This window comes from Diplotaxodon limnothrissa, linkage group LG12, assembly GCF_057381915.1.
Source record: "Diplotaxodon limnothrissa isolate DT_005_m linkage group LG12, D_limnothrissa_male_GT1.1, whole genome shotgun sequence".
In the NCBI taxonomy this organism is placed as follows: domain Eukaryota; kingdom Metazoa; phylum Chordata; class Actinopteri; order Cichliformes; family Cichlidae; genus Diplotaxodon; species Diplotaxodon limnothrissa.
Genome location: NC_140607.1, coordinates 1,596,687 through 1,617,224, shown reverse-complemented (window position 1 = coordinate 1,617,224; position 20,538 = coordinate 1,596,687). Strand labels below are relative to the sequence as shown.

The 20,538-nt window shown below is 41.1% G+C and overlaps 1 protein-coding gene across 1 annotated transcript in view; it reads left to right on the top strand.

Moving 5' to 3' along the window:
• Nucleotides 1–20,538, top strand: part of arid3c (AT rich interactive domain 3C (BRIGHT-like)) — an 82,623-nt gene that overhangs the window by 57,177 nt on the left and 4,908 nt on the right. The window contains exons 4-6 of the mRNA XM_085367756.1: nt 8,925–9,108; nt 13,004–13,248; nt 19,110–19,358. Coding sequence (XP_085223882.1) covers nt 8,925–9,108; nt 13,004–13,248; nt 19,110–19,358 — 678 coding nt within the window. The remainder of the gene's footprint in view (nt 1–8,924; nt 9,109–13,003; nt 13,249–19,109; nt 19,359–20,538) is intronic.

The window sequence follows — 20,538 nt, the reverse complement described above, 5'->3', positions numbered from 1 at the left end:
TGGAGATATTTATTGTGCAGATTTAGTTGTTTGTATAAAGGTCCATAGTGAAATGCCAGTTTTTCCACCTTGTTGTTGTGAAGGATGAGAGGTTATTGCTGATTACTTTTGCACTGCAAACAGTCTCAATGAGCATTTCAATGCTTTTCAAGTTGTGTGTAAAAGAGACGGACCTCATGTAATTCATGCCAAAGAGCTTTTCTGCTGTAAAGCATTTGATTTACAGGTGTCACACAGTCATAGTGATTCCAGAGTTTATACTGTACCAAACTGTTTCCTCTGAACAATAAAGGTGGCTGCCGAAACAAAAATATATTTTCTGGTTTGTTTATTGTACCTTTAAAACCTTGCAGTGAATGATTGTAATACAGTTACATAGTGAGTGAAATAAAGTTAATTTTTCTTCTATTTATATTCAGAGTAAAATTCTGTTCTATTTAGAATGAAATTAGGGTGGAGTTTTTATTTTATACTAAACTGAGTAAATTATCATCATGCAGAGTAAAACATTTGCACTAAACAGAGTATATTTAACTGTGAAAGTATGACTCTGCCATAAGAGTCGATTTTACTCCATTTAGACTGGGACCAAATACTCTTAGAGTACAATTGTATTCAGTTTGAGTGAAATTTACTCAGTGAACTTTACTGTGTGGGCAGCATCAGAGTGTGGAAATGTTTTGTGTGTCTGCCCTATGCTGTCATCTTCAACAACATCCTAATGATGAAGCCTTAAATACTAATGTGTGAGAATGCTTTCGCAGCAATAATAGTGCAACAGAAATATATTTCCGTCCTCTCTTTAGTAAAAATGTTCAGACCAAACAAAAACATAGAATATCATTATACCAGTACTCAAGAGTGCAACAACCTCCTCTGCAAACGAAATCATTCACACGCTGACGATGACGATTGTGTTGTACGCTTTCCTCCCTGCCTTCGTTTATGGAGCTGAGCAGAAGTAGATAAACAGTTTGCTTCCCCTGTGTCCCGACATCAATCATTCATTTCAAGGGTTAAAAGCACAAAGTCAATGACAGGAGAAATTCTCTCTCCATTATTGGCTCAGAGGTGCATAGTGAATGCTTAAGCAATGAAGCCAAGCATAAAGATGATTACTGCACTACCACAGGCCCCTGTATGGCCACATTGTTCTAATTACAAATTCTTCTTCTCTTAGCAGCTGAGAGATTAACTGACGATGACTGTCAGACTGTGTGCAGACTGGATTTCTTCCACTCGCTCTGCCATTGCTCAGTGTTATAATGACACATAGTCTGAAAAGATTATTTGTGCTGACAAAAGGCCTCCATTGACACTCCTTTATTCCTTATATCTCTTTCAGGGAATCACAGAGACAAATGTAACACCTTCAGTATTGAAAACACATAAGTCTTGTTTTAAGAGGCTTGTGCCTCAGACAAAGGCCGAGGCTTTTATTTATTACCTCAATCTTTGTTTGGTTAGCTATGTCTTCAGCAAAATAATAGTTTTATAGATTGGCACTGATACATGTTTTAATCAGTGATAAAGTGATGAAAAGCTGCAGAGGGAACATGGAGGCCTGCTCGGCTCTAGTGCTGGTCGCTGCACTTTTCCTAACTATACAATTCAATTCCCTCTACAACTCGTGTATTGTATGAAAACAGTACAATGTGTCATGGTTTGGGTTTTTTGCACTGTAAAAGCAGACTAAACTTTTCAGTTTGCTGACTTTACAAACCAAGTCTGCACTGCAAAGTTTTTTATTTATCTGGTTAAATATTATAGTGCAAGTTAGCTAACAGACACATTCATGTACTAGTTGCAGCGCCACAGCAAAATCATGAATCTTAAATGGATTTAGAGTTTTATTGCAAACTCTGTGCACAACTCAATATGTAGAATAGACACCACAAACAAACACAATGTGAATAGCTGAACCTTTGAATACTCAGAACAGAAGAACGACAACAGCGACAACAATGATGGGGAGACGCACTTTAACTCTTCGCTGGTTGTGCTTTCAGTATTATTATATCTGTGTGCTGTCACCAAGGGGCTCTGTCAGAAACACGTCTGTGGTCAGAAAAAGGAGTCAGGGAGGCAAAACAGTTAAATAAAACAGTTTTATTGAAGTTATTCAACTAAAAGAGACGGACAAGCCGTTATCACCATAAAAGAAACACAAACAAAACTCAGGCGTTGGTCAAATAAAGCAAAAAGTCAAAAGGAAAGCGCAGCTCACTAGCTGGAAACACCGCAAACACTCAGCTCACTAGCTGTACCCACACACAAATGGCACGCTGGCCCAGAGCGCACCCTGCTCTGGGCTTAAATACCCTTAATTTCTGATGGGAGTCAGCTGCGCCGGAGGGAAAGGTGGCATCTCAGGCAGGAGGTAGTGGGACACGCCCACACAGGCACCCTCAGGAGAGAGAGAGAGGGAGAGAGAGAGAGAGAGGCCCTGCTAGGGCCGTAACAATATATATATCAACCTCATGGTCAACTCCACTACTACCCACTTTATGTTCAAACCCACATTTTAATAAATCAGTGTTCAACTTACAGGAAGTGTCAGTAAAAGGTAAATGGAGTGGTTCTTATCGCTTTTCTTCTCTACCTGAATCCTCAAAGTGTTTCATATAACTTGTGTGATTCAGAGAGGTGGCAGAGGGAGACATGCACACTGTGGAGTTATACTGTGGGCTTCTTTGTGTAAACTGTATTGTGTTATAAATCCCCTCTGAAATATGCATTCATGCATTACTGCAATACTGAAACACGTGTGTATATAGCTGTAGGGGAGTGTGTAGCCAAGCCAAGCCAGTGCTATGTATACAGCAACCACTGACCACAGTGCTGAACACAGCAATAAAAATACAGTAGAATACAATAAAAATGAAATAAATAAAAAAAATTCTAAATAAATTGAATCAAAGTTCTAACAAAAATCACCAAAGCCAGACAGAAGAGGAGGGTCTTAAGAGAAATCAGCAGTGTGGAGGCCTCTGTGTAACGGCACCATGACGAACCTGGATCTCGTTCAGGAGCCGCTGGTCAGCTGATCTGGAGCTCAGGTGTCGCAGCTCAAAGGGATCAGGTTGGCAAGGCTGTTCTAAAGTTATCCACTGAGCATTAAACTGGACCAGTATGCTTCCTTTTCTGTGTAGCAGGTCACAGCTGTGTGGCTAACACCAATACAGAGTAGTCTACCCGAGTAATGATAAAGGCATGGATTACTATTTTAGAATGATCTGACAACATGTTTGTTGTCTCACTTCAAAGAAGCTGTGTGTTACCATCGCACGGATCTATCACATCGCTGTCCTTCCTGGAATCCAGTGACATTAAATGGTGACAGGCTTTAAACTGTGTACAGGAGAGCACCCACCAGTGACACCACAATCACCTCTTTCTTGTTTTAATTCAAATTCAGGAACTTTGGAGCCATTCGTGCTTTGAGTTCCTTAACTCAGTTAAAGTCTGTATGGAGTCAGCATCCTGCTGTTTGGCACATAAACCAGTGAGAAACACCTCATGTAACGTTGCATCAGAGCACACAGCCATGATGGTCTGAGGAAATGAAACATCTGTGAATCAGGAGGACGTTTTGTGTTTCAAAGTAAACATGACCCTGGCTGAGTCAACATTTACTCGTACACGACGACTGATTCTGCTTTTTTAGCCGGATGAAGAGTCCTGATTTTAAGCTTAATCTTTGATACAGAAATCACTTTTTGTCTGCATGAAAAGCCTTTTCTGCACTTTAGTTAACTCAGAGTGATCTCCAGGCTCTGCACCTTTCAGAATTACTGCCACTATTGTCTTGTGTGGAAACATCAATCTTTTCTTTAATAGTGTCTCATTCATTCACATGCCATCAACACAAAATGAAGCCGTAATTACTGGCCTTAATTGATGTGGCTTTACCACCTAAGATGATACTTCAGAGCTTTCTTCCCTTTCACTGCATAGGGCCCACTGCTGTTGTTTGCACTATATTTCTGCAGCTATTGATCACTATTATGGTAAATCCAATGGCCACAATGGAACTCTGTCAGCAAAATGCAGGTTAATTATCTCAGGGTCAACCACTTTGGAGTCTTTACAAAGAATTAGCTATTCTCTTTACACCTAACACTCTGGTGACAGTGGCAGAGAAAAGGACATTAAAGAAACTGCTGGACATTATGAACAATGCTGGGCATCCTCTGCACACGGCCATAAACAATCAGAAGAGTCTGTTCAGTGACAGGTTGCTTCTCCCCAAGACAAGAACTAACAGACTTAAAAACTCCTTTGTCCCACACGCCATCAGACTGTTTAACTCCTCTCTGGAGGGGAGAGGGAGGGGAAACAGGAGGACAAAGGAGGGGGGAACAACTAAGCTGTAGTGCCTCTTCACCTCACTGTACAATACCTTGTGCAATACTTTTTGTAAATAGTCAACAGTGCAATAGACTCAATACTTGAAATGTGCAATTCACTTGTATTTTTATTTTTTATTCCTATTTATTCTATTTATCCCCTTCGTATATTTTATTTATATTTGTCTCTGTATTTATATATATGTGTGTGTGTGTGTGTGTGTATATATATATATAACAGTTCTGTAACTGTAACTTTGGTCGTTGCTGTGCTTTTTTTGGAAGTCGAATTTCCCAGAGGAACCCACCCGAGGGATTAACAAAGTTCTATCTTATCTTAACAATAAATGCAAATAGAAATTATTATCAGAGCCCTTTTATTTTGCTAATAAGGGGGCAGGTTGCTTTTTGTCTGGAGTATATTTGTGAAGTTTTCATTTATCTGTTATTCTGTTGTTGTTTTTCTCTCATGTTAATGTTTTTTCTTGTAATTCATGCCTGTTACACACAACACTGTTTCCCCCCAAAAGTTGTAACATTGTGTAAAACAGACAAAAATGAAAAAGGAGCATCAAGTAATCTAAAACCTGTTTTCCTGATCAAACATCTCACAAATAAATATAAATAAATAAATGTGTATATTATGACAATATTACTAACATTTCCCAATCGATGTGTCTTTAGTGTTGTTGACCAGGAGGGCCTAACTGGCACTGTGGGATTTGAAACTGTAATGGCTTATTGTGTTAACAGTGGTTTTCTTGGTGACAGTGGGCCCAGCAGTTATGACTTCATTACCATTTTTTCTTGTGTAGAGTAAATTTATTTTACTTCCAGTGAATAATGGCACTAGCTGTCATTTTCTCCCCATGTTGTTGAGATGCTTGTAGCCAGTTCCAGTCTTGGTGATTTTACATGATGGTTAGTTTGAAGATTACACAAATTCAGGGTAACTTCAGGTGTAATTAACTGTGAATGCTCACTTAGTAACTGTTCATTTTTAAGTTGCTACAGATGAAAATTCTGTGTAATATACTGATTTAAAATCTTGCTTTAGGGGGTACCCATTTAAAGCTTTGTCTGATTAGATGTTGTTACGCATGGTGTTTTTCTGCAGGCTAATCTGTGTACTTTATGTAATGACAAACCTTTAAATAACGACTTATTTTCAATTCAATTCGATTCAATTTTATTTATACAGCACCAAATCACAACAAGTTGCCTCAAGGTGCTTTATATTGTAAGGTAGACCCTACAATAATACATGCAGAGAAAACCCAACAATCATATGACCCCCTATGAGCAGCACTTTGGCGACAGTGGGAAGGAAAAACTCCCTTTTAACAGGAAGAAACCTCCAGCAGAACCAGGCTCAGGGAGGGGTGGGGCCATCTGCTGTGATTGGTTGGGGTGAGAGAAGGAAGACAGGATAAAGACATGCTGTGGAAGAGAGACAGAGGTTAATAACAGATATGATTCAATGCAGAGAGGTCTGTTAACACATAGTGAGTGAGAAAGGTGACTGGAAAGGAAAAACTCAATGCATCATGGGAATCCCCGGCAGCCTACGTCTATTGCAGCATAACTAAGGGAGGATTCAGGGTCACCTGGTCCAGCCCTAACTATATGCTTTAGCAAAAAGGAAAGTTTGAAGCCTAATCTTGAAAGTAGAGATAGTGTCTGTCTCATGGAAGCCAATGAAGGGAAGCCAAAACAGGAGAAATCTGCTCTCTCTTTCTAGTCCCTGTCAGGACTCTTGCTGCAGCATTTTGGATTAGCTGAAGGCTTTTCAGGGAGTTTTTAGGACATCCTGATAATAATGAATTACAGTCGTCCAGCCTGGAAGTAATAAATGCATGAACTAGTTTTTCAGCGTCACTCTGAGACAGGATATTTCTAACTTTAGAGATGTTGCACAAATGGAAGAACGCAGTCTTACATATTTGTTTAATATGTGCATTGAAGGACATGTCCTGGTCAAAAATGACTCCAAGGTTCCTCACAGCGTTACTGGAGGCCAAGGTAATGCCATCCAGAGTAAGAATCTGGTTAGATACCATATTTCTAAGATTTTCAGGGCCGAGTACAATAACCTCAGTTTGATCTGAATTAAGAAGCAGAAAGTTAGCGGCCATCCAGGTCTTTATGTCTTTAAGACATTCCTGCAGTTTAACTCATTGGTGTGTGTTATCTGGCTTCATGGACAGATAGAGCTGGGTGTCATCAGCATAGCAGTGTAAATGTATGCTATGTCTTCTAATGATGCTGCCTAAGGGAAGCATGTATAATGTAAACAGAATTGGTCCTAGCACTGAACCCTGTGGAACTCCATAATTAACCTCAGTGTGTGAAGAGGACTCTCCATTTACCTGCACAAACTGGAGTCTATTAGATAGATATGATACAAACCACTGCAGCACAGTACCTGTAATACCTACAGCATGTTCTAATCGCTCTAATAGGATATTATGGTCGACAGTATCGAACGCTGCACTGAGGTCTAGCAGGACAAGCACAGAGATGAGTCCACTGTCAGAGGCCATAAGAAGATCATTTGTAACCTTCACTAAAGCTGTTTCTGTGCTGTGATGAGCTCTGAAACCTGACTGAAACTCTTCAAATAAGCCTCTGCAGATGATCTGTTAGCTGTTTGACAACTACTCTTTCAAGGATGTTTGATATGAAAGGAAGGTTGGAGGTTGGCCTATAATTAGCTAAGACTGCTGGGTCTAGAGATGCTTTTTGAGTAAAGGTTTAACTACAGCCAGCTTGAAGGCCTGTGGCACATAGCTGAATAAGATTACACTTGTTTCATAGTGTAATCTTAACATGCTTTATCTTTACCTTTCTGCTGAAGCTGTTTGGGTGCCTGGGTCGTTGACCCAGATTTTTCTGTTTTGCATTATTATTGAACTTTGATTTTGATATTATTTATCATTTCTAGTCTTTTGGCTTCTTTGTTAGTTTTCTGGTTTCTGTCTGTTCTTCGGTTGTTCTGTCTCCCGTCTGCTGTATCCCCTTGTCAAGTCCGAGTCTCTGTGTTATGTTTCCTGTTTTACTTTGAAGTTCATGTCTCAGGTTATTGTATCGGGTTTTGCTTCCCTTGTCTCGTTAGCCCTGATTTGCCCCAGCCTTGTTTCCCTCCTGTTTCCTATTCCCTCTTTGCTCCCTCTGTGTATTTAAGCCCTGTGTTTTCCTTTGTCTGTGCGTGATTGCCGTCATCAATGGTGTGTGTTCTGTCTGTCTGCTACTTCAGTTTATTAGTATTTTCAGTCTAGTTGTTTTATGTTCAGCAATAAAGTTATTTTGCCTGTGTGAGTCTGCACTTTGGATCCTCCTTACCACACTCCTGCCTGCACACAGCCTACACATGACAGAAGCAGATTCTATTTATCATATTTACTCATTGTGTCTTTATGGATTTAATAGCTTTACTGTAAGCAGTGCAGCTGCAGAAAGAAACACCTAAGCTAATAGCTTAACAGTCTGTGTGGGCAAAGGTAGCTTAGCTGCTGCCCAGCAGATTGTCCTGAGCCAACCGCATCCGGTTGATGGTGGGGAGTGTGTGGTACAGCATCACTTCCTGTTTCTGTTACAACACACAGGGGTGTTTTTGGTTACCTTACCTGTGTATTCAATTTTATAAATACCGTCTTATTTCTATGGACGAGGATTAGAGCCACTGGAAAGAGAAAAAAATGGGAACATCCTATTCTCCGAATTTTGAGATTAAAGTCAGAATTCTGAAAAAAAAAGTCTGATGCTTCGCCTCGTCCATCACAGCTGTAAAACTCAGTCTTACTCGTTATCATCGTCCACCTGGGCCTTACACAGAGTTTCTGTCTGATTTTTCATCTGATTTAGTGCTCAGCTCAGATAAAATAATTATCTTATCTTAAAAACTTCATATCACACCAACAAAGAGTTTGCTGCCACACTGCAGGCTTACTTATTGATTCTAGGATATTTAAAAGTAGGAGGGAGGCAGAGCCTTCAGCTTTCAGACCCTTTTGGTGGAACCAGCTCCCAGTTTGGGTTCGGGAGGAAGACGCCCTCTCTATTTTTAAGCTTAATCTTAAAATTTTCCACTTCAATAAAAGTGGAATAGGGTTGGATCAGGTTATCCTGATAGGCCTCGTCTGCTGGGGGATTCCCATAATGAGTGTTTCTTCTCCGCTTGCCTCTTTTTACTATTTGTGTTTATACATCTCTTTGAATTTAATCATTGTTGACCTGTGGCTGTCTTCCAAAGCATGTCTTTATCCTGTCTTTGTCCCGTCAGGAACGTCTTTCAGGATTAAGAACTCCATCTGCTAATAAGAGACTGCTCATTTCTTTGTAGGTGGTTAAAATGATGAACTCAGCAGGGGATCAAACACTCATACTGTTCCCATGTATGCATGACTAAAACAGTGTGCACATATCAGGCTTAGAAAAACGTTCTTTTATGTTATATTTCATGTTCCTGTCAGACATTTTCCTGGGTTGGGATAAATAAGAAGGTACAGACACGTATTGATGGAAGGAACCTCAGTTAATGGAATTGATTGTGAAAATAGTGTTTGCTTTCTGCAGGAACTCCGGTGAATCGGATTCCTATCATGGCCAAGCAGGTGTTGGACCTCTACATGCTCTACAAGCTTGTTACAGAAAAAGGCGGCTTAGTGGAAGTCATCAATAAGAAAATATGGCGGGAGATCACCAAAGGCCTTAACCTCCCTACCTCTATTACCAGTGCAGCTTTCACTCTCCGAACACAGTGAGTACAAGAACAGCTCACCGGTCATCTGGGAACTCTGGATGACCAACTCATTATTTTTTATTTTTGCTTATTTTAACGAGTGAAATTTAGATTTATTATGTATTTTTTATTTTCCTTAATTGCAAAGAAAGAGCTGGGTGTCACAGCATAAAAACATAAAAGGACTATTTGGTCATAAATGTGATATACACTGTTGTATGTTCATTTCAAAATTATTTTTATCTACTTAATCACCTCTTTTCCTCTATAAAACTTTGTCTTTATTATTAACCTTTATTTAACCAGGAAAAGTCCCATTGAGATTAAAAACCTCTTTTTCAAGGGAGTCCTGGCCAAGAGGCGACAACACGTTGAAATTACAAAGTTACATACATATTATAAATAACAATTACATTTTAAAAACATTTTTCTCTGGCTCTCTCAATCTGGACTTAAAAGCATTTAATGAAATAAGATCTGCTATCTTCCAGTCTTTTTGCATCATGTTCCATGTGAAAGGGGCAGCATAAGTAAAAGCCCTCTTTCCCAGTTCAGTTCTGGCAAATGGAACATTGAGCAAAAAAAGATCGCTTGAACGCAGGCTGTAAGAAACAGTACTTCTCCGTGTGAGCAGATCGCAAATGTAGGTGGGCATTTGTCCAAGCAGGGCCTTATAAATAAAGATGCACCAGTGAGCAAACCTCCTGGAGGACAACGAAGGCCATCCCACTCGAGCGTACAGATCACAACAATGGGTCAAGGCCCTACAGTTTGTAATAAACCGTAAAGAGGCATGATAAACTGAGTCAATCTTATGAAGACACTGGGCGGAAGCATTCATGTACAGCAGATCACCATAATCTAAAACAGATTAAAATGTGGCATTTACAAGACGCTTTTTTGTCTCAAAAGAAAAGCAAAATTTGTTTCGAAAGAAAAATCCCAATTTTAGTTTGAGTTTTTTCACAAGATTGTCTATGTGAGGTTTAAAGGTCAGAGAATCATCAATTAAAAAGCCAAGATATTTATACGTGTGCACCACTTCTATGAGGTTTCCCTCAAGAGTGGACACCAAGGGGACAGTTTGAGGAAATCTCTTCATGTTTGAAAACAACATTAGCTTTGTCTTTTCAGCATTGAGAACCAATTTCAGCTCCAGAAGTGTGTGCTGAACCACGTCAAAAGCTTTCTGCAACGATTCTATTGCCTTTTCAAAGTTTGAGCCAAAGGAATAAATAACTGTGTCATCAGCATAAAAATGCATAACTAGCATTGAACACATTTTGTCCCAAATCATTTATATACATGATGAACAGCAGAGGTCCTAAAATTGAACCCTGTGGCACCCCAGTGTGAATATTCAAAAGTTCTGAGCACAGATTTTCACATTTAATGCATTGAGTCCTGTCACTCAAATAATTAGTAAACCAGGAGACAACATGTCTAGACAGCCCCAAAGAAAGAAGCCTATGCTTTAAAATGGCGTGATCCACAGTGTCGAAAGCTTTTGACAGGTCAATAAAGAGAGAAGCACAGTGCTGTTTTTTATCAAGAGCAACAAGTATGTCATTTATCACTTTTGTGGCAGCCGTGACAGCACGGTGCTGTTTTCTGAACCCAGATTGTAGTTTTGAAAGAACTTCATTAGAGTACAAGAACTCTTTTAATTGCTCGCTGACGAGAGACTCAAGGACTTTTGCCAAAACACACAAGTTTGATATTGGCCTGTAATTAGTCAAAATGGCTGGGTCGCCTCCTTTTAATATTGGCGTAACAAAAGCAGACTTCCAAACAAGTGGAATTTCTTTATTTTGGATTGAAAGATTAAAAAGGATCGTAAGAGGTTGTGCAATGTAATCAGCTGCTATTTTCAGAAAATAGGGCTCTATTAAGTCTGGCCCTGGGGGTTTCCTGTGATCTAAGGCTTTAAGAGCTTTATGCACTTCCTGGACAGAAAAAGGAGAAAAATCAAAAAGCTCCCCAATATATGTTTGGGGTTCTGTGCAGGGAATCATGGAGGCTGCTCCAACAGAGTTAAATAAAAAACCAGTAGCTACAAAGTGCTTGTTAAAGCTGTTTAAGACCTCAGTTCTGTCATAAACTGGGACAGAATCTTTTAAAATGAATTTTGGAAGAGCCTGTGATATTTTATTTATAGATAAGGACTTAATTACTTTCCAAAATTTCTGAGGGTTATTGAGGTTTCCTGTAGTAACAGATAAATAATATTCTGACTTAGCCTTCTTGATAAGTGTCGTGCATTTGTTTCTTAATTTCCTGAAGTCTAACCAGTCAGTCAGGGAATCGTTTTTCCTAGCTTTTGCCCATGCCACATTACGCTGATGGATGGACTCTGATAATTCCGATGAAAACCAAGGGTTCTCCCGTCCCTTGACCCTAAATTTTTTGGCAGGTGCATGCTTATTTAAAATCTTCATAAAAATTTCTTTAAAATAAGCCCAAGCCAGATGGATGTCTGGTATCAGACTCAAGTTTTCCCAATTTACCATAGACAAGTCATAATGAAACGCTTGCTCATTAAATATTTTAAAATTTCTTTTACAGATGATACGCGGTTTACATTTAGGGATTTTAGTGTTCCTACTGGTAGCAACTACACAATGATCACTTAAATCATTACAAAACACGCCTAGAGACAGAAACTTATGAGGGACATTTGTTAGAATTAGGTCAATCAAAGTAGATTTGTCAGGACTCTTTATATTTGGCCTTGTAGGTAGGTTGACCAACTGGCTAAGATTAACAGAGTCACAGAAGGATTTAAATTCATCAGAAGCTATATTCAGCCAGTCCCAGTTCAAGTCTCCGGCCAATAGAAGTTCGTTATATTTTAATTTGGACAGAAGATGCTTTAGAGATAATAAAGTTTCCTTTACAGCAGACGGAGGCCTATAGCACCCAACAACTGTTATAGAAAGAGACTTTACTATTTTAATATCCAAAGCCAAGAATTCCATTTGTTTAGGAATAGATACAGATAAAACAATGGATACTTCATATCTTGATTTAACATAAATTGCTACGCCTCCACCTTTCCTAGGCCTATCTGTGCGATAAAGATTGTATCCCGTTATGTTGATGTCATCATCTGTAATAGATTTGGACAACCAAGTTTCGGAGATAATCACAATATCCGCGTTTGTCGATTTCGCCCAAATTCTGACCAAGTCCATCTTGTGTAATAAGCTGCGTACATTTAGATGAACACATTTTAACCCTGGCTGAGATTTAAAATCGGCAGGGGTCTGGACACTTTTCAATTCAGGTCCAGGATTTGGTTGCACATCTCCGGATATAAGTAAAAGTAAAACAATCATCATTAACCTTCGTTTCATATTACATTTAAAAGCATTTTCGTACTTTGCAGATGTTAACGACAAATACTGCTTTTTCTTAAGTGAAAGTGAAAGATTATACAGAACAAGGGAACCTTGTAATTTGGGTAATACTTCATATCGATTTAAGCTAGCAACCAGAGCCAGATGAATCGTTGGTGACTCCAGGTGCACTGCTACAGTTGACCTAGTGCCACTAAAATAAGTTTCACCCATACTCAGCTCATATTTTTGAAGTCAAAATCTAGTCAATATGACGTCTTTCTTCAAATATGTTAAATTCAGAGATTATTTTAGATGAGTGGATCCTTAACGTCCCACTCCTCACACACACACACACACAGCTGTGTGTGTGTCTATTTTAGCACTCTGCATCACTGTAAAAATAAAAGGACATCAGGTCCTTGAGCTTCTCTCAGATGTGATGAGAGGTAAGCCGAGGGGTCTTCATTTAGTCCCACCTTTCTCAGCAATTGAAAAAAATGTGACATTAAAACAAAAACAAATAATCAAAATAGTCACAAAAAATCAGGAAATCATTAGCATCTGTTTTGCAGGTATATGAAGTACCTCTACCCGTATGAGTGTGAAAAGCGGGGACTGAGCTCCCCTGGCGAGCTTCAGGCAGCTATTGACAGCAACCGCCGCGAAGGCCGAAGGCAGAGTTATGGCTCAGCCATCTTGAACTGCTCTCTTATGGGAAGCCAAAGCCTTCTGTCCTCACCAAAGATACAGATGTCCCACCTACCCATTCCTACTCACAACAGTGGCCAGATCTCCCAGGTTCCTGTGATCAAGAAAGGTAAGAGACAACAGCAAGGTGTAAGGTGGTGACTAGATTTTACCGTCATTTTATTTCCTGCTTTCTGCTGCATTGTTTACTCAACATGAGTTGTAGCTCAAGGACCTGATGTCCCTGTTTTTTCATTTGCTCTTTTCCTAATTTGTTATGCTAGGATGTTTATCTCTCTTATATGCATCTGTCTGCATCACAGTCATAGACCTGGTGTTGTTGCTTGACACAACCCCCACCCAGCACACACACACAAAAACACAAAATAAAAATCCCCCTGTGAGTATTAAATTATATGTTTATTGAGAGGGATCAGCTCAAAGTGTTGCCATAAAGGAGAACACTTGTCCTTTCATTCGGCTCCAAGAAAGCATGCTGCATGCTTTGCTCCAGTTGATGCCAACACAACCACAGACAGTTACTGTGAGTCCACTGGGTTTTGTCATAAATCACGCCAACACTTCGGCTACCTTCTGAAACAGCGTCAGCAATCATCAGTGACGTCACTTGCCCTTAAAGCAAACCTTCATACTTCATAACTTCTTACTGGATTTCGCGACACATGCTCTGAAACCTCCACACAGTGCGTCTCTAGCTCTTTCTGTTTGCCTCTGATGGAAACGTGTCTCGTGTTTCGCCTGCGCTGATTCCTGGATTCCCTGGTGTGTGGTGAACCAGCGTGATGTGTGAATATATTCACTGTAAATAAACTGAACTTTGCGTTTATTTACAGTGTTTTTCTGCTTTCCAACTTCCCTCTGTCACTGATATTTCAGATTTCATCTGTAAGTCAAATCCTTTTACTTGTCAGCGAGACCCCACTCCTCTGCTTCCCCTCATATCTGCTGCCATCTACTCTTCACTTACCACTGAACTGTTCCTGCCGTCTTCAAAGTTGCTGCCATCACCCCAATGCTGAAAAAAACAGGCTTAGATCCCAATAATTTTGATAATTTACCATATCTATCAAAAATTCTCTAAAAGATAGTTGCCACACAACTCCACTCATACTTAACTAACAATAATTTATATGAACAGTTCCAGTCTGGTTTTCGCCCCTTTCACAGCGCTGAAACAGCGCTAATACAAATACCCAATGATCTTCTCGTGGCAGCTGACTCTGGTTTACTCTCCATTCTTATTCTTCTCGATCTAAGTGCTGCTTTTCATTCTATCTCTCACTCAAATCTCCTCAGTAGGCTCGCCTCCATCGGTCTCTCCCATATCCCACTAGCCAGGTTTAAATCACTCAGTTTATTCGACTTAAATCCTTCACTTCTCAGCCCTTTCCTCTGGTCGCAGGCGTGCAGGGATCTGTCCTGGGGCCTCTTCTTTTCATTATCTAGCTTCTTCCGCTTGGACACATTTTTCGTAAATACAGTATCCATTTTCACTGCTATGCTGATGACACCCAGCTTTATCTGTCCACTAAACCTGATTCTGCTCTCCCCCGTCTTCCCTCACTCCTGTGTAGCTGAACTAAATTCATGGTTCTCTTCTAATTTTCTCAAACTCAATAGTAACAAATCTGAGCTCCTCCTGGTCGGCTCTAAACAAACACGATCCACAACTAATAGCTTTCCTATTACAATCAATAACTCCAAGAATTTCTCCATGTGTGAAAAGTCTGGGTGTCATCCTCGATAGTACTCTATCTCTTAACTCACACATCAGTAACGTCACTCGGTCTGCATATTTCCAACTCCGTAACATTATTCGTCTCCGTCCTTTTCTCTCCTCGCATGCCGCTGCCATTCTTCTTCATAGCCTGGTCACTTCCCGGGTCGATTACTGCAACTTCTTTCTGGTCTTAGTCAAAAATCTATCCATCAGCTTCAACGTGTCCAGAACTCTGCTGCTCGTATCATCACCAGGACTCTTTCTGTGCACCACATCACCACATCGTTGGGATTCAGGGAGGGGGAGTGTGTGTCTGTGTCAGTCTGCAGCCTCCCACTTCTGCCACCCATCCATCGTGTATGTAGGGAACGTCCCTCCAGGACAATCGGGCTCTCCCGAACACTCCTCGTTAAGAAGAGAGCGTCAAAATGCACTGAGGGACCAGTTGATCTCTTTAGAGAACAAGAGTCCTTTAGAGTTTTTCTACAAAGTTTAAACGACGAATTAAAGAATGAGTTAGCTGCTAAGGAGTTAGCCGCCTCGCTGGATTGTTTTATTGCAATGTGCATGAGAGAAGATGGCTACATCTGTGACCAAAGAAGAAACAGAAACGCTCTCACTCTCTCCTTCAGCAGAAATACTGTGGAAATGGCCGGAGGCAGAGAGAGGGATCTGATGACAAAGGGGGAGCAACCAATGCAGCTTGGTGGCGTTTGCCTCCCTCTGAGCACAGAAGCAGGTTAATGTAGCCAGAAAGGCAATTTCATTGATTCTTTCATTGGAAGACTTTTCCCTATCGTGGCTCATGATACGTTCACAACTCTCATTACACACTTGCTCCCACACACTCCGAGCATTAACTGACTCCATGGTAGAACGACGCTCTGGCTCTGAAGCTCTTCAAGTAACACTCGATGGACTTCCTGATGTAACTCATAAGATCCGCCTCTCTCTGCGTCTCTTATATTTGTTTGAAGAACTACTTACTCCACTGGTTCTGGGTCACCCCTACCGTTTCCTGATCCTCCATCCTCATCTCCAGACCCATCTGTTCTTCCCATTTAACACAGTCTGGCTGAAGTACTTTGAAAGGATTTGGCACTATCTCTCCCCCTCATAGAATATATGACTCCTCCTTCCCAGTGCTTCACTTTCCACCAGACAGCTGTATAGCTTGTCTAAACCTGAATGGGGGGTGGGCGATGAAAAATACTCATTAGCTGCAGGCATCATCTTCCTCTACCCTAGGTTCTTGTTTTTTAGTTGTCAAGAAGAAAGACAAAGCCCTGCAGCCCTGTATTGACTTCCTCAGGTTGAACAAAATAACTGTTATAAAAATATACACTGCCTCTACTGGCATTTGCTTCCAAGCTGTTACAGGGAGCCACCATTTTCATCAAACTAGAACTTTGCAATGCCTATCATCTGGTGTGGATTAGGCAGGCGGACGAATGGAAGACAGCCTTAACATCCACCTGGGCCACTTTGAGCATCTGGTAATGCTAACACTGTGTTTCATGGTGAACAATGTCCTCCAGAATTTCATTAACCATTTAGGTTTTGTCTATGCAGACAAAATCCTGATCTTCTCCTGGTCCCTCCAAGAGCACGACTCCCATATCCTGAGTGCCTCCTTAAAAACAAACTGGCTAAGTGAGAGAAGTACAAATTTCACATTCACACAGGTTCTTTCTTCCGGCACATTGTTGAGATGGAACACCTCAAACCTGAACCAGCTAAGGTGCAAGTAGTGATCGACTGGCCAGCTCCGGTTAACAGAGAATAGCTAGAAAAGTTGCACCTGTTTGGGTTTGTGAGCAGGCTTCCATGATATGGCTTAGTGTTTCATGCCCTCTTTAAAGCCTCTACCTACACCGCTCACCCATAGTCCCATATAGCTCTTGACCTTTGTCACTGGTTAACTCCTCTAGGTAAATAACACAGCAGTACTTACCACTATTGATCACTTCTCCACTTTGTTGCTCTGCCCAAGTTTCCCTCTGCATTAAAGATCATGCAACTCCTCCTCGACCATGTTTTCCGGCTTCCCTCTGGACATAGTGTCTGACTGCAGAATACTTCTGCATTCGCTTCACAAGTCTGATGAGAGTTCTGCACTGCACTCAATGCCAAGGTCAGTCTGTTCTCTGGCTTTATCCTCAGACGAACAGCTAAGCAGCAAATCAGGTATTGGAGGCCGTCCTGTGCTGCATTGCTTCTTCTAATCAGTCCACTTAGAGCTCCCAGCTGGCCTGAATAGAATATGCCCATACCACGCCTTCTTCATCAACCGGACTATGTCCCTTTAAGTCATCTCTCGGATACCAGCCTCCACTCTTTTGATCTGGTGAAGGTGAGCACTCAGTCCAACTGCATCTCCGCAGATGCCGCTGCCTCTTGAAAGCCACCTGTGCCACCAGGAACAAAATAAGCACCTAGCCGATCGCAGCAGAATCCCAGCAGCCATCTACTGTCCTGGTCCAAAGGTTTGGCTCTCCACTCATGGTTTTACCCGTCTTTTCAAAATACAAACAACTGCCCCCTAAATTTATTGGGCCTTTAGAGTTAGATTCCATGGTTAACCATGTGTCTGCCCATCTCAAATGACCCCACAACATAGAAATCCACAAAGTCTTTCATGATTCCCAATTAAAATGTGTTTTTTCCAGTCCGTTGTGCCCATCCTTCAGACCACCACCGCCAGCAGAGTCATTGATGGGCAACCTGCCTTCTGAGTTACATGGATTATGGATTTCAGACACCACGGGAGAGGCATCCATGGATGGAAGGGATACAGCTCAGCTCTGTCCTGGCTTCCACAGGCCCCAGTTCTGGATAAAAACATGATTAGGAAGTGCCACTGCCGGCAGGGTGTGTACTGTCATGGTCCCTCAGTCCTCCCTGATTGATTTCTTTGGGTTTGTTTTCTATCTGTCTCTCTGGCTCAGCTTTCTCTCTGTGTGCATGGGTGAGACCTGACACACCTGGGGCAGTCACCCTCCTGATCCCAATGATCTTATTAGCAGCAACTGCTTAAAGTAGTGGCTGGCTGTCGTTCTTTGCTGTATGTTGAAGTACACAGTTAAGCTGTGGCTCTTTCTCCTCCATGTGCTTGTCCTACGCAGATTCCTGGATTCCCTTCCCTGGTGTCGTGAGCCAAATGGATGTCCCTTCCTCCCTGGACCCCTGGAGCACGATTCCCCTTTTGGATAGTGTTGTTGTGTAAATATATGCACTGTAAATGAACGCACTGAATTTTCACCTTCTGAGTCATGCACTTGAGTCCAACCTGCTCTTTTGGGCTGCAACTCCATATTTACAATAGCTTTACAATATTATATATTAATATTATTACTATAGTGGGCAGTGGGCCTTTTTAACTATAGTCACTGCGGTTCACAACATGTCACCATACACATGGAGCCTTGGGGGGCAGGTTCATTACCCAGGGGTTGGTGGGTGGGGCTGCTGCAGTATTCAGCCATTCACTGCTATGTGCATCTTAGACATTGGTACTGTTGGAGGTCGAGATGTCCTGGATCTTTGTCTGTGTGCCTCTGGCTCCGTGGGTGGGGGGTTATTGTTGCTTCCAACACTCTCTCACGCCACAAGAAGATTGTTGATTTGTGTATCTGTGCATTTTCATCGTTTTCTTTTCCAGGTACTGTGTTTTTTTTCTTTCTTTGTTTTGTTCTTACAGGTGCAGCAGTCGGTGATACATCGTGTTTTTCTATTTGTCTCAATCCTTTTATTTTATTTCTCCCCGTTTTGTTCTGCCTGTCAGTTTTATACTGTAATAACTGATACAACACTAAAGATACTTTTTCACTACACTTCTTCCAGCTGCAGGCTGCTGGTGGGCTGTGTGCTGCACGGCCTTCCTGTGATACTCTGCCACATAATGCAAAGCCCAAAACGTTTACTTAAATATACTTCAGTAAATAGAAACAAACAAATACAAATGTGTCAGATTGTTGTGAATTCATCTATAATGTAAATCCACGGAAGAAAGAAAAGGAAACAATGTATCAAATATGAAGTGTTTGTTCTTTATGTGAGCAACCAAAGAGGATCTATTTATAGATCACATTTTTAATAAGAACTATTGTGTCAAATCATTTATGTGTTAAAATGAAATTTGGACAGGTGATTAGAGGAGCCTGTTTTCATCAGTATGTATATTAATGTAAATATTGTATAAGAGCAGGGACAGATCATATATTGGCTTTTTTGTTGGTTTTTTCCTCCAGAGGAACCCATGATTGCCAGCTGCCTGTCCAGGCAGGTGGCTCTGCCCATGACTCCCAGCAGCCATCCTGCTGCAGCCATGGCCGTCCAGACAGCCGCTCTGGAACAGCTGAGAGAGAAACTGGACAGTGGCGAGCCGCCACAGAAGAAGATGATGATGGAGCAGCAGAGGATCATGCAGCATGCCCTGCAGCAAAACCTGCTGGCGATGGCCTCCCAGCTACCCCTCAACATCAAACTTAACAACAGAGGTAAGAACAGTCATTTAAGGTTTGAGTGCATGCTCTTTGGTTGGTGTTGTATGTGCGTCTTTGTCATTTCTTCATTTCATTTTCCAGTTAAAACCAGTTTAAGTAAAGTCTTTAATTTCACAATGTAAACTTCTAAATTTCCGAAACAGTGTTGAGGGCATGACCTCTGTGTCCTGTCACAGCCGTCTCTTTGCGTGGCTTTGGCAATGAAACTTCTAAGGACACTAAAAAGGGTCAATTAAGATGCTTCAGATGCTCGTGGATATAATACTATCTAACGTAATCTGCTGTCCACTGAAGCCTCTGCAAGAACCTAAATGGACAAAGAAATAGATTTCCTATAGCTTAGCACTGTTGCAGCCTGTGTTCCTTTTATTGTCGCAAAGAAATCCTACAATTAGATGTTTTAGTTGTGTAGGCCGTTCCTTTCCATTCACACTAATTTTGTGTACTAAGAAGGTTTTTCTTCTTGTTCATTCTGTTTCCCTTAACATAGTTAAATTTGCTGTTTAAGCTCCTACTTCATCATCTGTTCAGTGCTTCATGATCATGTTTAAATGTGATATTTTACAAAATCCTGATACAATCTGAAGTATTTTAGTAACAAAGCGTTTAACATGGAGCAGGGTCGTACTCACATGGTGTTGCTGTTAAAGGTGTTTTGTGGCACTACCAGGTGACGTAGCCCCAAACAAACACATTTATTAACATTTGTCAGGAATGATGAGTCCAGCTGTTTTAGGACATTTCTGAACCTTGAACATGGAGACACGGTAAGAGGTGGTTAGCATGAATGAACATTTCACATAACAGATGTTCACTCAGATGGGAATTTAACTATTGTTACTAATACAGTGTGATCTGCTCACTTTATGTTTGTAGAAACATATTTGAGGCTGATTTGAGTGTAAATCTGAGCCCAACTCAAAAATGTGTCACAAACAGCAAACGGTGAAATACCTGAACCACTAACATGCACAGAATTCATCATGTAACACGTCATTACAGACTCATCAGACTCGAGATGTTTTTCTCGTGCTGATCATGAGTGAGTACGCCCTCCTGCCGTGGCTTCGGCTGCAGCCAGCGCGGCTCATGAAAATCCATAAGTCACATATGACTTAATGATAGCGGTTAAAGGAAGAATGAGAGGCCCAGCTACTCAAGTGTGATATCATTT